Source organism: Tympanuchus pallidicinctus, unplaced genomic scaffold (assembly GCF_026119805.1).
Source record: "Tympanuchus pallidicinctus isolate F22 unplaced genomic scaffold, pur_lepc_1.0 scaffold14, whole genome shotgun sequence".
NCBI classification, from domain to species: Eukaryota; Metazoa; Chordata; class Aves; order Galliformes; family Phasianidae; genus Tympanuchus; species Tympanuchus pallidicinctus.
This window is the reverse complement of record NW_026294659.1, coordinates 16,125,837-16,142,394: the sequence shown is the minus strand read 5'-3', so window position 1 is coordinate 16,142,394 and position 16,558 is coordinate 16,125,837. Positions and strand designations below refer to the sequence as shown.

The 16,558-nt window shown below is 44.0% G+C and overlaps 1 protein-coding gene and 1 long non-coding RNA gene across 3 annotated transcripts; one reads left to right on the top strand and one right to left on the bottom strand.

Moving 5' to 3' along the window:
- Positions 1–194: 194 nt before the first annotated feature.
- On the bottom strand, positions 195–3,744 carry ATP5PO (ATP synthase peripheral stalk subunit OSCP). Its single transcript, XM_052673872.1, is given in 8 exon segments — positions 195–373; positions 698–784; positions 2,447–2,559; positions 2,676–2,805; positions 3,130–3,240; positions 3,318–3,368; positions 3,464–3,537; positions 3,540–3,744. Coding segments are annotated over 8 exon segments (870 nt in total). The 5' UTR covers positions 3,730–3,744; the 3' UTR covers positions 195–259.
- Positions 3,745–7,329: 3,585 nt separating this feature from the next.
- Positions 7,330–16,214, top strand: LOC128076364 (uncharacterized). 2 transcript variants are annotated; one of them, XR_008204361.1, is made up of 4 exons: positions 7,330–7,742; positions 10,903–11,002; positions 11,360–14,689; positions 15,872–16,214. It is a non-coding gene; the product is annotated as an uncharacterized LOC128076364 (long non-coding RNA). The 2 variants fall into 2 exon arrangements; XR_008204360.1 differs by having other exon boundaries at positions 7,331–7,742; positions 11,360–16,214.
- The last annotated feature ends 344 nt before the right edge of the window (positions 16,215–16,558 follow it).

Sequence of the window (16,558 nt, the reverse complement as noted above, 5' to 3'; positions counted from 1 at the left end):
CACACACGGCCTTGCCATTAGAACACCAGTGTAACATGAGGTAGCTGTGAATCAGTGTTCTATGCTGAATGTTTTTAGAAGTAGTTTTAAGATACAAACACCTTAACCTCTCCCTAGCAAGCTTTTGGAGGCCTCATCATCTTTCTCCCACAGCTGTACAGCTGTACATTAGAATCAATACTCTAAAACAGCTATTCAAGAAGAATGATTTTATTGTTTCCATGTGACAGGTTTCACTGTGAACAAAGAGAACAGCTTACTAGACAGTCTCTTTCATTATTTTGGTCAGTTTCTGGATCTTTGACCTTGTCGACATATCCACGTATTTCTCCCCAATATTGACGATCATTCCACCAAGGATGGAGGGATCAGTCTAGAAGAAAGGTTTAACAGAAACTCCATTAGCAAAAACTTCTTACCCTAATATGTATTTTTTCTTTTTTTAAAGTGTAAACATTTAAAAGACCCTTATTTAAGATAATTTTGCAGCCATTATATTCCAGAGTTAAGATTTCAGTAATTGAAGCATCAGGTGTACAAGAAAACACAGAAGTATATTATATAGCTACTGAATTCAACCAAATGAATATACACTGGTGTCCTATAGTTCCTCTTTCATTTATTTTTTTTGTAAAGATGAGAGACAGCACAAGAAGCACAGCTTGGCATTAAGTGTATTTACAAATAAAACCCCTACCTTGGTCTCCAGCTTCAAGATCTCTCCTTTAGCCAAGAATCCATTCAGAACACTCTTTAGCTCAGTAAGGCTGGCATCATCCAAGGGCTGAAAAAATTTGCACAGAACACAATGAAAATGAAGGATGTAAAAAATTCAAAGGGTACAATGAGAACACTTCATTTTCTCTTCAGACTCCATTAAAGAAAGACACTCCCAGGAAGGCAGAGGAAGCAGCCTTTTTGGATAACAGTAATCGAATAACAGCACAGAAACAGCAGCATTTGGTGCTCCTTTAATTTCATGAAGTATTGTGCTGCCTGCACACATATTCCCAGCAAATGCTTGTTGTTCATATTTTTGGAAAGCAAGCATCAAGAATCCTGACTTGCTAAACTAAGCACTCAACACAAGACCCTCACATCCATTTCAAAGCAGCATTTAGTCTACATGAGGAGAGAGTAATTTGTTGCTTCTCACAGTTCAGTTTATAAGCTTAAGAAAAAAACAGTTTCATGTGAAGCACGAGACAGGGACTCAAGATGCTGCCAACACAGCTGTGTGGGCTCAGCCAAGTACACCTCTCTCTATCACCATAGAGGAACTCTGCATCCCTGAGGGAGGGAGGCACCACGAGCCTGCCCTCGCTTTCCCTGTGAGTTGTTCAGATATTACTGCAACAGAAATTAAACAGACTCCACAGAAGAATACTGCTGCTAGCGCTACTAGCAATAACAACTCCTATTTAATGGTTAACAGTTGAGAGTCAAAAGAAATCAAATGCTATCAATCAAAGAGGCATCAGGAATTATTATTATATCAACCCTTACGAATTATTTGGGAAAACTCAGAAAAAAGTTTTGCATTTGTGAACCCCTGAAAGCTATCAGTTACAGTCTGTGCCTGTGGCTTATAAAGAGCCTGTCAAGCCCAAATGGATGAGGTTTTTTATTCAGTCCACATTGGAAGCTCATTTTAGCGCACAAAAGCTACACATTTATGTTATGTGTACAGCAGGCAAGCTTCCCATTACCAGGCCTGAGCATGGATCTATCCCCACACAAACTACTGAAATGCCAGAAATCACATCTCCAGCTTGAAGTTTACAGCTTCACAGTCTGAGTTTTAAGGGACCTTCAAGACCATTGAGTTCCAACCCCTACTATGGGCAGGGCTGCCCCCCACCAGCTCAGGCTGCCCAGGGCCCCATCCAACCTGGCCTTGAGCACCTCCAGGGATGAGGCACCACAGCTTCTCTGGGCAGCTGTGCCAGCACCTCACTGCCCTCTGGGGGAAAGAATTTCTTCCTGATATCCAATCTAAATCTCTCCTCTTTTAATTTAAAGCCATTCTCCTTTGTGCTGTTACTATCTACCTACAGATAGTATCGAGCATACAGAGATGTTATCTTTGATTTCACCTCAGCGATCTGCCTCACTACAGCTAAGAGCTGGTCTGTTAGCTCTAACTTGATCAGTATGATCTTAATGACAAAAATAAAAGCAGAGGCAGTTTTATCTACAGACCCAGTTGACTTTCATCAGTCCCTGGGTTCACACATAGAAAAAGATGTTACCTGTCAAGCTGAAACAAGAAGAACATGTATAATTGCTAACCAATAATTTCTGTATATTGAAACACTACTGGAGTGTTTTGTAGAGGAGAGATTTTTCTTCATTCCTCATGCAGCAAGCTGCTTACACTATAGCTAAAGAAGTTTGCCTTTCATGCCCGTTCCTATTAAACTCAACCCTGTTGTTCCTAACCCACCTGTGCAGTGGTGACTGTGCACAGCACTTCTCCTCGGAATGCACTCATGATCTTCCCAAAAGCAGAAACAATGCCCGGAGTGTAGCGCAAGCGACCATTTTCAGCAAGCAGGTCTGGAAGATGCAGATGTATCAGAAGGGTTTAGCACACCCCCTAGAAGCAAATTCGGTTAGCAACAACTAATCACAAGCAGCATCAGATGCTTTTCAAAATGTAAATGATTACTCACTCATCAGGTTGGTGGTAACAGGGGACATCTTCTCTTTAGCTAAAACGTCATTTACAGCTTTTTGTTTAACTGTGCCCTTGGTGTGAGGGTTCATAATAATGCTGGACAGCTTGGGATCCTTCAAAAGAGTCTAAGAGAACACACAAGTAACGCTGTAAAGGTCACGAGTTTCCCAGGCCCATGCAGGCAAAAAAAGTCATCCATCGAGCAAGGATAGAGGACAGAAGAGAGCAGATGGGAAGTGAAATGGCAGCTCCAGGTGGAGCTCATAGAGAGGATGCTCCTTTTAGAGCCGCTGCTCCTTCAAGCAACTCACCAGACCCCGGAGGAGCACTAGGGGCAGAGTGCAGAGCACAGGCAGGCAGGCAGGCCTGACACGTCTCACAGCACGCAAGAGAGTCCTAACAGCAGCCCCTGGGTGACCTCAGGCCAGAGACGCGCCCAGGAAGCTTACCGACACACGGCTCAGCTCCTTCTCCACCTGCTCCAGCTTCTTCTGCTTTGTGGCGGCGGAATACAGCGCGGTGGCATAGCGGCCCTCCAGCCCGTACACCTGGATGGGCGGCTGCGGGACAGACGGCGCCTGAGCGCGGCTCTGAGCGGGAAGCCGGCCCCAAACCCAAACCCCCCGGCCCCGCTCACCTTCACCAGTTTGGAGACCGGCCGAGCCGCCGACGTGCTCAGCTGCCGCACCTGCGGGACACAGAGCGGCTGTCTAACCCCGTCGGAAAGGAGGTGACGGCCAGCAGCAACGCGCTGTGTCCCCTCTCCCCCCGGCCCCATTTCACCTTCAGGGCGAACCCCGCCGCCGCCATTTTCTCCCACCACCGCTCGAGGTCACCGCTGCGCCCGGGCCCGGCGGGAGGCAGGCGCAGCTGTAGGCCCCGCCCCCTCCCGCCACGCGGGGCATGCTGGGACGCGTAGTTCTCCGGCGTGGGCGGGGCTTCCCGCAGAGGAGAGGAGCCGCAATAGGCCCGTTAGGCCCCAGAAAGCTTTCCCGCCTCTTGCAGTCGGTATAACAGCGCGTCCCGGCCCTCAGCCGTTTCGTATACATTCTCCAAAAGGAGATGTTGGCTGCACGCCCCTCGAGGATATTTCTGTCCTCTAACAGGGTGAAACCACCCCTGAAATACAACGAGTTGTTGTCTCCCCCTCCGATAAAGGCGCTGGGCGTCTGCTAGGGCACAGAGAGACGGCCCTCCAGGTGGAGCGCGGGGCAGGCGGGCGCTCAGCCCTCAGCTCCACCTGTGCCAGCGTCCTCTGCTCGACCTTGAGCTGCTCGCTCGGGTCCCGTGTGCTGCTGAACTGCTGGACGAACTGCGTTGCGCTAACGGCAAGCGTGCTGCAAGCATGCAGGGCAGGCTCCAGACGCTAGATGTTGCTGTTGCTACAGATTGGAAAATTAGCGCCCGCTTTAGCGATGTCAAAAACAGGGAATTAGAGCAGCGCCCTTCAGGAAATGCGGTCTGAATAAGAGAGATTGTCTAGCATCCCATCAGAAGTAAGTCAGTGTCATCATTATGCTTTATTCTGGATGCTGGAATGGAGCTCCTTCAGCTCTCTGCAGCTTATTAGCTATGGGAGATTTAATTTAGATGTCAGAGGGAAATTTTTTCACTGAGAGGACAATGAGGTGCTAGCGCAGCTGTCTAGAGAAGCTGTGGTGCCCCATCCCTGGAGGTGCTCAAGACCAGGTTGGATAGAATCACAGAATAATTAAGGTTGGAAAAGACCACTAAGTTCACCCAGTCCAACCACCAGCCCACCCCCCCACGCCCGCTGCCCACGTCCCTCAGTGCCACATCCACACGGCTCCTGAACACCTCAGGGACGGTGACTGCACCACCTCCCTGGGCAGCCTGTGCCACTGCCTCACTGCTCTTGCTGAGAAGAAATTGTTCCTAATACCCAACCTGAACGTTTCCTATTACAGCTTGAGTCCATCACCTCTTGCCCTGTCGCTGTTACCTCAGAGAAGAAGCTGACCCCTATCTCTCCAGAGCCTCTATTCAGGTGGCTGTAGAGAGCAATGAGGTCTCTCCTGAGCCTCCTTTTCTCCAGACTGAGCAACTCCAGTTCCCTTTGCTTTTCCCTATCATACTTGGGCTCCAGACCCTTCACAGCTTCATTACACTTCTCTGGACGCATTCCACGGCCTCAATGTCTGTCTTGTAGCGAGGGCCCTCAAACTGAGCTCAGTACTTGAGGTGCAGCCTTACCAGCCCCATACTTGCTTTAAGCCACATATCCAAAATGTTATTATAGTAATTCTGGAACACTTTATGATCTTTTAGCACTCTATGATCTTTTAGCAACTATCCATCATATTTTTAGAAGCTGTGGCAGTTTAGTGGAGTTGCCACCAACTGCAATTCTGAAGAAGGGGAAAAAAGGAAGGCCCTGGAGAAGTGCAGAGAAGTCAGTCTCTCCTCTGTGCCTGTTAGGATTATAGAGCAGAACCTGGAAACTCTATTAAGACACATGGAAAATGAGGAGGTGACAGCCACCATGCATCAGTAAGGCTAAACTGTGCCTGAAAAATTTGGTGGCCTTCTGCAATGGGGTTACAACACTAGTGGATGAGAGCAACTGAGGTCATTTACCCAGATACATGCAAAGTGTTTGACACTGTCCCACATGACATTCTTGTCTCTAAATTGGAGAGACATGAATTTGATGGATGGACCACTCAGTGGATAAAGAATTGGATGAATGGTTGTGCTCAAAGTGTTGTGTTCACTGTCCAGGTGAAGACCAATGATTAATAACATGCCTCAGGAGTTGGTTAGAACCAGCACTGTTTAAAATTCTTGTTGGCAACATGAACAGTGTGATTGAACACACTCTAGCATGTTTGCTGATGACACCAAGCTGTGTGACAAAGTTGGCACACTGGAGGGAAGGGATGCCATCCATAGGGACCTTGAGAGGCTTGAGGTGGGCATTTACAGCCCAGAAAGCCAACCATTTCCTGGGCTGCATAGAAAGAAGCATGGCCAGCAGGTGAAGTGAAGAGGTTCTCTTCCTCTACTTTTCCCCTGGGGACTTCATCTGCATCTCTCTCTTGGGTCCCCAGTACAAAAAGGGCTTGGACCTGCTGGAGTGGGACCAGAGGAGGATGGTCAGAGAACTGAAGCACCTTTCTTGTGAAGTGAGACTGAGAGAGCTGAAGTTGTTCAGCCCAGAAAATAGAAGGCTTCAGGGAGACCATATAGCACCCTTCCAGTACCTAAGGGGGCCTAAAGGAAAGCTGGAGAAGGACTCTATCAGGGAGTGTAATGGTAAGCTGAGAGGCAATGGCTTTAAAATGAAAGAAGGTAGATGTAGACTGGATGTAAACAAGAAATTCTTCATTGTCAGGGTGGTGAGGTGGCACAGGCTGCCCAGAGAAACTGTTGCTGCCTCATACCTGTAGGTGTTCAAGGCAAGGTTGGATGGAGTTTTGAGCAATGTAGTCAAAGCAACATGAAGGCTGAGGGATTGGAACTAGGTGATCTTTAAGGTCTCCTCCAACCCAAATGATTCTATGATTCTACATTCTATGGTAATACATAAGAAAATCTGTCTTACTGAGGCCAGTCAAATCACTGAGAGCTGAGGGTACTTTAAGGAACTGTGGTCTGAGCCAAATCCTGATAATGCTCTCAAGAAATAAAATCAGATCAACTTTCTCAGTTAATTTTAGACAAGTATTATCACACAGTTGATGAACAGTTTGTACCTTTATGCCTTGTCCTAGGAAGGAAAATTTAAATCTTGATAAAGCTTGTTCTTGTATCTGGATATCTTACAAGTTGTTTTCCCCCTAGAAAGGATTTGAACTCCCTGTAGTGCCAGGCCCTCATCATTGGGCGTTCACTTCTGTCTGTCAATTTGTTTCAATTTATTGATGTAGGTCCTATAGCAGTTGAGCACTCAAGCACGTACTTTGTTTATAAGCTCTTCCACAAGAAATACCTGGAAGAACATCCACTTATGGGTCTGCCAGTTTATGTGGAGGGTCAGTGCTTGAAGCGTTACCTTAGAGTAACCGTTCTCACTAAACATAGTGATACTACAGACAACACCTTTTTTCTCCTACTGAGACTGACCAGAACTGAAATCCTGCAAAATATACTCTCTACTTCTGTTTGAGAGATCTTCAAAATAATTGGCCTGAGTTTAGGTTCATTTAAACAGACCATCTTGCTTATTGAAGACATGGACTTCACACCAGCATAACAGCCACAGAGCCTACAGTAATCAGCGCTTTTACGTCTCTAGAAAGAGTGCGATGATTCTTCATTATTATTCTACCACAGTGGCAGTGGGGATGCGTTTCAACCAGGGCACAGCTGCATGAAGTCTCATGAAATTCATAGTAAGACATAGACCGTTCCACAGAGAGCTTGCAGTGCAGTGTTAAAATGAGATTAAACTTGTAACAGCACATCTGGTGTCCTCACAATGATGAGAGCATATCTGTTTTCTCTCAAAAAAATATGCCAAACTTACCCTCCACCATACTATGGCCAGCTCCTTTAAAAAAATCAACAACATAATAAAACCTCCCATAAGTAAATGAGCGTGTCAAATCTTAAAAAGGAAGGCTGAATGCAGTAAGTACTTTGCTCCCTCACCTTTCAACTCACCTGAAACATTAGCTTTCAGCCTGTTTTGAGCACTCCTCTGCACCTGCTAGTCAGCAATTGCACCCAGCTGTTTTCCTTTGGCTGTGCCTGGGATTCCCACACTCAGCAGCATGGGAAGGTCCCAGAACAACTAGGGTGTAGCTGCAAACAAGTTCATGACCTCTGTAAAAAGTTTATGTTATTTACAAGAAACCGGGGAGGCTTTCATTCACAGTGCTTCTTAGGTTCAGGGAATGTGGTACAGAAAAGCTACGACCCGCCTCACCTCCCTATTGCTACTGTGGTTTTGTTCCTGCAGCTGTCTGAAGGAAGCGTTGTTTTTTTCTCTCCCAGGGGCTGCCCTTTTCATCCTTGGAAGCAGTTGGTACTCTTGCTGAATCTAATTTACCTGGCTGTTTTCCAAACCTCTGCTCCATGAGCTGTTCTGCTTGGGCAGGTAAGTTCAAGTGCTCTGTCACAAGAACTCCTTGGGGACTAACCCTTTACAGCTGGAGTGGCCCACCTGCTAAAACCTAGCTGTCTAGGGGAGACCTGATTCATTTTCCTGTTTAAAAAAAAAAAAAAAAGAAAGTGTTTTTCAACAGTCTTATTTATTTATTTATTTTCCCTCCAAACCAGCAAGAATGATTGTAGAACCACAACCGTTGTGAGGGGAATTCAGAATAGGAGCTGCAGCCCTATTAGTTGAGTTAGGATGCTGAATGCGCTGACCTTAACGTCAGAACACTGTACTGAAAGTTCTTTGTAGGATTATTTGCAGGACCAAGCACCTGTGCCTACATTTTCCTACCCTCCAAAGGAGTTTTCAAACTACCATATAGTATATATGATAAAATGATAAATCATTATCATTTATTCTACCATGAGCACCCCAGAATATTGTGTGACTGTAGTATATTTTCTGAGCTACCATAGTAAGCTAATGTAAAAGGGAAAAAAAGTCACAATTACATACTTGTAGCTTCACTGGTAAAATATCTCCTCTGTGCCTCTTCTAGGATAGTCTAATAAGCCTGAAAAATTTATTTAAGGGCAAACTGTTATGTGATTTTAATAGACTAGAAAATAAGCACTAATCAAGAACACCTTCCACTGGAAAAGGTGAAGAGAACTCGCTTGAATATTCGGTCATTTTAGGGGATGTCTACAAAATATCAGTGGTAATAAGAGCTTCTTTCAGAAAGTATGCAAATAATGGATGTAGTTCAGTGCAGGCAGTGCTAACAGATGAGCTTTCCTATCTCACATGCTGGCAGAGTAGCAGCAAGAACTTTGCACTGAGACTCAGGAGAGCTGGGGTCTATTTTCAGCTTTGCTTTGGGCCTACTGATTGGCTTCTAATTATTCTGTGCCTCAGTTCTCCCACCTGCAAAAAAGAAAGAATGAGATCAACACTCTTTACAAATAGCTATAAATTCTGTTGATGAAACATGCTTTATTAATAGCAATGATACCTTCTCACTCGTGCTGCTGTTAATAAAGTAGTTGTAAATTCACAAATATCAAATGATGATAATGTGCAAGGAGCTATGGAGAAAATAAAGGAGAACCTCCATGCCTGTTCCATCAGTGCTGGGGAAAATGGGATATTACGTCTCATCAGAATGGCCATGTATGCAGGGAATGAGAGATGCTGGTCTGTTTCTTCAGGGTCTGTCACAGAAATGACCACTAAACTGTAAGTCTCAGCCGGGGGCATTGAATAGGCCTGGAATACGAGCCACTCTCTCAGCCAGCTAGCACTTTAGCTAACTCTCTTCCTAGATTAAACATGTACCTTCAAGTGGAAAATGTCTCTTCCTTCAGTTGGGCTAGATACTGGCTTGAATCATACCAGGGTAAGCCTTTGAAATGTTCATATCGGTGGTATTTCTACAGACCTGAGATCCCAACCTGCTCCCTGCTTGCCATGTGCAGGTCTTTGTATCTGCCTTGAGCTGAAATGAGGTACCCAGGATGCAAGGGTCTTGCTGAATGAACACATTGCAGCATTTTGTATTAGACAGATGCTTTAGCAGATTTTAGTTACATATTAGAACTACAACTTGCTCATTGCCACAAGAGGGAAGCCAATACTAATAATAGAACTATTCGTTGATTAACTATGGTTAATGTGGCAAGATTTTTATCCATTTCAAGGCTGTTGCATGTCTCCTTCTCTTTCCTTTTAGCAAACTTGCGTTTGATCATATGTCAGTAACTAAAGAACATTATTCTACATTCCATTTGCTCAATGCCCTGTGAAATGAATTTCATGGATTTGTCTCTCTCGTTTGAACAGCGCATACATAAACCTGAAACAGAAAGTAGGGGCAAAACTGAGCTGTTTGTTTTCATAGCAAACTTAAACAGCCCACTTGCTTGTAAGGGAAAATTTTTTGGGCATGGCAGCTGGTAAAATAAAAAAGGTATTTTCCCTTATTTGGCTGAATATTAATAATTTAAACTAGATATTAGGAAGAAATTCTTTACTGTGAGGGTGGTGAGACATTGGAACATGTATCCCAGCAAGGTTGTGGATGCCCCCTCCCTCTCTGGAAGCACTCAAGACCAGGCTGGATGGAGCTTTGAGCAACGAGGGAGGTGTTCCTGCCTATAGCAGGGGGTTGGAACTAGGTGATCCTAAGTTCCTTCCAACCTAAACCATTCTATGATCCCACGATTCTATGAATGTGAAAAATTAAAGAGTATTTGACAAATCAGTCATCATTACTACAGAGCAAGAACTACTCAAAATAGTTGCAACTGAACTCAGTAAGCCTGCTGACTCTTGTTCTTTAGCTTGTTCTGCAATGTATGAGAGCACCTTCTTTATAGATTCATTTATTATGTCAGACCTGATCTCATTTACTGTGCTGCAAACCAGAGTAACTGCTGATTTCAGGAACTTCACTGAATCACTTATCTTGTGGTATGTTATCTGTGAAAGTCACCCTTATGTAGATCACATGCTGAAGGCTTAAATCTAATAGGTCAAGATTTGTTATTACATTTCATCCTGCATCCAGGCATTAAATTGCATGCACAGACTTTTCAGAAAGGTCTTCAGAAACTGGTGAAAGCAGTGCTTTTGTATATAGGAATTTAAAAAACTGTTTGGGTGTAAAACAGAAAGTGAACAGGGATTCATCAGCCACATTTCTTTGGCTAGTATTTTCCTGCAGCAAGATGCATATATACATGAGAGTGACTGTTCAGAAGATTTCTGTGAAGCATTACTGTCATATGACAATCATTAGAGATCATAATTCTTGGTATTTGGAAGTCATGATTTGGCTCATGTTTTTTTTTTTTTTCTGGAGGCACAGCAGAAACATGAAGCCAGAAGCAGTGCAGAAAAACACATATGTTGAGGCTTCCTACGAAGCCCCCTAGGGTGTTCCCTGCAAGAGCAGGAGAAGGAATCGGGGCAAGGTTATGGAAGTCACAGACATAAATTGCAGTCCCCAAAGGGCCTTTGCATAACTAGCTTCTTTGTTAACTTTTTTTTTTTTTTTTTTTTTTATACTTTAGGAACATTTAATGATATTTGGGGTATTTTCTTCTCCTTCCCTCTCCCTTTAGAGCAGTCTTACCTTAATTTTTTTTTCCTAAAGGTACTGCTGTCTCACAGAAATTGTTAAATAGCCAGAAATATTGCTGTTCCCCAAGTGGACAGACACCTCTCACAGACCCTTCCAGAGCATTGTTTCTCAGGTATTCTCACCCTGCTTCTGTTTTTCCTTTCCCTCCAGTGCTGTTTCAGGCCCCAATCCTGCATGTATATGTGCAGGTGTTTTTTATGGACGTGAGCAATCACACTGCCTCCAGTGAGAATATTCACATGACCAAAACCATGCACTTGCATAGGGATTTCCTGCATCAAGGGCATAAAAGGAAATGGCCAGGTTAATAACGGGTTGGTTTTATCCCTGATGTAATGCCATTGACACCAGTGGAATTATACAGGGCTGAAATAGATCCAGTACGCCCAAACAGGGAACTACCTCTGGCTCCCTCATCTGCCGCTTTCTGTATTGATGGTGTAACCAAAGTCAGTCCTCCTTTCTCCAGGTTTGGGCAACTGAGGCTGAGGGAATTCAGATCACTTTGCACCAGCAAGAGCTGCTCTCCTCCAGCATGGCATCTCCTGAGATATCAGGTGTGCTTGCCCTGCAGAGCTATTAGAGATATGCCTGTGGAGCTTCACTCACACATCCCCATTGCCACACTGAAGCAGCTCTCACCTGTCCTGCCACTTCCCTGCTTCTAGCTGATGCTGAGCCATTGTGTGACCTTAGCAGGAGCTGCTGGTCTTGGGGCAAGAGCCCTGCTTTTCTCAGTTGGTGTCTGGTTTGTTCCACTATGTGGTCTCCTGCAGCAGTTCTTCTTTGGGTAGTAAGTGCTCCAGTTGAATATTCACACTTGAAAACAGCTGGTGTGTAATCATGAAAATTATATATCTATATAAAAGATTTGTTAGGCTTAGAAGAGGACCCTGTTAAAAATGTTCCTCTCTCCCTCCTGTGGCTGTCCTGCCCTTTGTCTGGGGTGTTTGGGACCCTCCAGCCCTCATTGCTGTGAAGCTCTGATTTGGCAGCTCTATGAACTTGCCCTCAGCTAGACTTCAGTGTGCTTCAGCATGGTTTCTTCTGGTCTACAAAAGCATGTTCCCTACCTGCCTGCTCACGCAAATACTCCCTAACATGGGATGGACCTCCAAATGTCAAAAACTATGGAGCCAGGAGAGGGAGGAATAGGGGAAAAAAAACAACACTAAAATACCCTCCAGCATCCAGGGCTCATGACTGCTTTGACAAGATCTATCTTTAGTTATAATAGTGAGTCACATCATTGTGATTTGACTTTACGGTTAGTTTGAGGTATGAGCCAGGCCATGGGATTGAGAGCGAGAGCATCATGGGATGCAGCTGTAAAATTCCACTACTCTGTAAATCAGGTTTGAAGAGCATTAAGAAACAGGAAGCAGGCAGGGGAGGGTGGGTTTTTGTGTGTGTGGGTTTTTGTTGTTGTTTCTTTTTTGCAGCGGAAAATGATCGCAGTGCCCGCTGCATTGTAATGTTGTTGAGCAGCACAGGGAACAGAACGGAGGGCATGTATCGGTAGGCTGCTGTAATATTCCTGAGCTGAGCACTTCTCTTTCCACACTGCTCCGTGTGCCAAGTGTCACGTCCAGCCTGCCCCACCAGCCACCACGAGCTGATGCAGGATTTTCGTGGATGGTGCCGTGTTGCTTAGCAACCTTGCTAGGCAGCATGCTATACATCACGCACGGCGCCGGCTACTACGGTACGGTGAGGTTGCTTCCAGTTCTTTTTATCAGCTATGAAATATTAATTTTCTGCTGGCAGGTAGTGTTGGCACCTGGAGATTGAGGGGTGCTCCCTCCCAGGGGGACGTGTGCTGCTCCGTAACGGGAATCGCAGGCAACCCCAGGCAGAGCTGAGCTCCTGGGATGTGAAATGTGGGCACGATTCCTGAGATATAAACACCTTCTGTGCCTGAGATGGGCTACAGGTTGGCTTTAGCACAAAGAAATTAATAAATAACCAGGTGGTGAAGATTATGTGACAGACATAATAATGTAAGTACAATGTATTCCCCCTCCTTTGTTTTCTATGACTCATATAAGCAAATCCTGATGTGAGGAGCACATGTTTGCGTACACAAAGAGAAGGAAATTTCCTCGACATTTGGGGATTTTTTTTTAAAATATTTTTTATTTTATTTTATTTGGAGGCTCCTCCACTCCAGGGCATTGTGGATGAGAGCCCATATCACAAACACCAGTGACAGTTTTCTAGATTGATGGGTGTAATTGCAGTAGAGACTGCCTGCCAAGCCCCCTCCCTGAAATGATTGCATAACCCAGCTGTTGCATGTGTGAAAAAACAAAAAAAAGAAAAGAAAAAAAAAAAAAAGAAAAAGGGAGAAACCAATCCTACTCTATATGAGGCTGAATTGTTATTGCAGAAGGTAAACAACAGGGAGCCTAGTCCCCAGAGCAGCAGAGGAGATGGTATCTACAGCTCATTTCAGGTATGCAGAGACTGAATCAGGAGCTGTCTCATTCCAGGTCAAAAGAGCCCTCTGCAGAGAGTCTACCCAGAACAGGGCTTCCATAGTTCTGAAATCTCTGGATCTACAATGCTCATTTTTTTTTTGGACATATTGTTACTTGTAATGTTACCGGGTGGCAAGAAGGGAAGGATGCAAAAGAGTGGAAAAAAGGCAGCAGATCATTTCTGGCACCTGAATACCATGTTTTTTTACTGAACATCTGCAGACAGACACATTGTTTAAGCCAAAGTGAAGAGGGAAGCAAGAGGGGAAAACCACAGTGTCAAAATACACAACGGCTTGTGAGATGAACTGCTGCTTTGCCCCTCATCTACACTTGCAGATATGGCAGCACTGGTGGGACTCAGCAAAACCATGCTTTGTTCTCCAATTACTTTTAAGAGACCAGAAATATAGTTTCAGTTTAACTCATTTTGTTGCAGGCATATCTTGCTGCATTTTGTGGTGAGTGGTGGGATCAGACAGAATAGCTCTACAATACAGTGCACACTTCACACTGCAGATCTCACAGGACTTCAGTACAGAAATTGTTCTCAAGGTGTTCAGTGGCATTTGTCCAACAGGAGAACAAAGACCACAACAGAGCTTTCATTTAATTCTTTTCACCAAATCATAGCAGGCTGAAGTGAATTCAGTGCCCATGCTTCAGCTCCTCTGTTGGGCTCCTCAGCCTGGTAAGGCTGTTTTAATCCTAGGAAAAGCAGCTCAGAAATTGTACTGAGAGGAGTATCTAGATGTAACACTTTGGAGTAAGAACTGCTACTACAGGGAAATGAAATGCTATCCCTTCCACAGCTATGCTTCAGGCACATCTACAGGCCTGTCCTGGTTTTGCTGCCATTTCTGTTGATGAGAAAAAAATTGAGTTTTTATTATGTCTTTGTTTTTTTTTTTTTTCAACTGAAGAAATTTAATTGAAATGACTGCCCAATTATCTGTATATATATTAAAAAAAAAAAAAAAGATTTTTTCTATAAAATTTGACAAATACTGACAGCAGTCGCAGTAAAATTTAAGGTGTATGAAAAATGTGCAGATTTTCACCATCCGTTTGCACATCTTTCTGTTACTTCAGAAAGCTTCTCAGCTTAAACACTTGACAACTGACGGAGCTGTTAAACTTTTAGTGAATGAGGACCGAGTAAACAACTGCAAGGCCTGTAACTGCGTGCATTCACAGAGTTGAATTGTGCTGGATGCACACCAGTGACTGATGGAGGGATGCTGGACCCAGCCCATATCTAGGACAGCGAGCGTGCCGTGCCTGGTTCCTGCCAAAACGAGGACTTCAGCAGTAGGAAGGTACTAGGAGCATAAATGTCATTTATACCTGCTATAAGATCTCTGCGGGGTGATAGTACAAATGACAACCTGTCTCAGCCCTTCCCGAGGGCTGAGAGTTATCACAGCAAAAGTTAGAAGATAAATTACATCTTACAACAAAACAGACTCAAATACAACACGTGCAAGCATCTCAGTCTGTGCAGAAAGCAGAGAGTTATGCCGGGCAGAGGTAAAAATAAGCAAGCTAATCTCAAATGACATTGGAAAAGAAAATAGCTGAAGGACTTTTCCTCTCTGTGAGTTTCGCAGTAAATACCACTCCGTTTTCGATATCATTAACATTTTATTATTATGACTACTATTAAACAGCAGCCCTGCCTACTTTTGCCTGTATTTTCTGGGCATGTCTCAGCATTTTACAAGTTGGAGGTTGTGCTGGTAATTGGAAATATTGTATCATCATTTCATTACCACCTGGCTTAGAGAGAGGATCACCCAGTAATTGGGTTTTGTAGGCATCCACTGAGATAAAGAAAGGGAGGAGGCTGCTACAAACTCTTCTACAGTCACTATGAAAGTACATTTTTTTCTTAAAGAAGAAGCAACACTTCTTTAAATTGATCATCACAACTTCGGTTTTTCCCTTTCTTCTATTGATTTGCAAGAAATAGGGTTGCTTGGATTGTTTCATGCCACAAGAAATATCAGTCCTCTTTCTCTCCAAATGACTCAGAGTCAATGTAGTCTGAAAAATAGCTCTAACAAAACAAGCTCTTAGTAAATAAACCCACAAGACTAAAATCCAGTGCAAGTCTCCTCCAAAAACTGTTTGCATGTTTCCCTTTCCTTTACATGTATATTTACTGGTATGCTTAAGAAACATTGTGAAGTTTTACTCGGAAACTCTTACATAAAGATGAGATTGGGAACGTGATATGTCAGAGAGGTTACATTTCACCTACTTTGCCTGGAAGAGCTCTTACAATAACTATAATTGGAAACAAAAGTGAAAAACAGCACTTAATAAAAATTACACGGAATCAGATATGATGTGCGTGTGTTTGTGTGGGCATTAGTCTCCTTGACTATCTTCAGTACTTCAAAAAAACAGTACCAAATTATGATCCAAACCCCTAAGAATGGATAAATAAAAGAATAAGACGAGACTATTAACTTGCCTTCTCTGCACATGTGTTTCAGGACAAGCTTTTAATTAACCATCATCTGCTACCTTGTTAATGGAACACTCTCCTCATCTAGGTGGTGACCACTGAATAATGTTTGTTGCTGGGTGGCAAACATGACAGAAATGTCTCTAGGAAGCATCCCTGTGAAGGACTGGAACCACGTACACAAAGTATAATGCAGAAGTCATGAACTGAGTAATGAAGTTGAAAAGAAGTCCAATTCTTAGACTTGGTGCACTGAGTGCTTAATGTGCTAGATGTTCTCAGTTGAAAGAATATCTGACCTTGCAATAAAAAGATGTAATAAAGTGAATGCACTGAAAGGATAATTAAACCTATTCAGACCATCATGATCATCTCATCAAACTTCCTGCAAAATTCAGACCATCAGTCCTTAGCTTACAATTCATATCTCTAGCCTTGAACTAATCTTTGGGCTATAATATGTGTGACTGCTGAGATGGTAGTAATCTGGTGTTTAAACATTGCTTGCACTGAAAAAACTCTCCCTTCCCTTCCCTTCCCTTCCCTTCCCTTCCCTTCCCTTCCCTTCCCTTCCCTTCCCTTCCCTTCCCTTCCCTTCCCTTCCCTTCCCTTCCCTTCCCTTCCCTTCCCTTCCCTTCCCTTCCCTTCCCTTCCCTTCCCTTCCCTTCCCTTCCCTTCCCTTCCCTTCCCTTCCCTTCCCTTCCCTTCCCTTCCC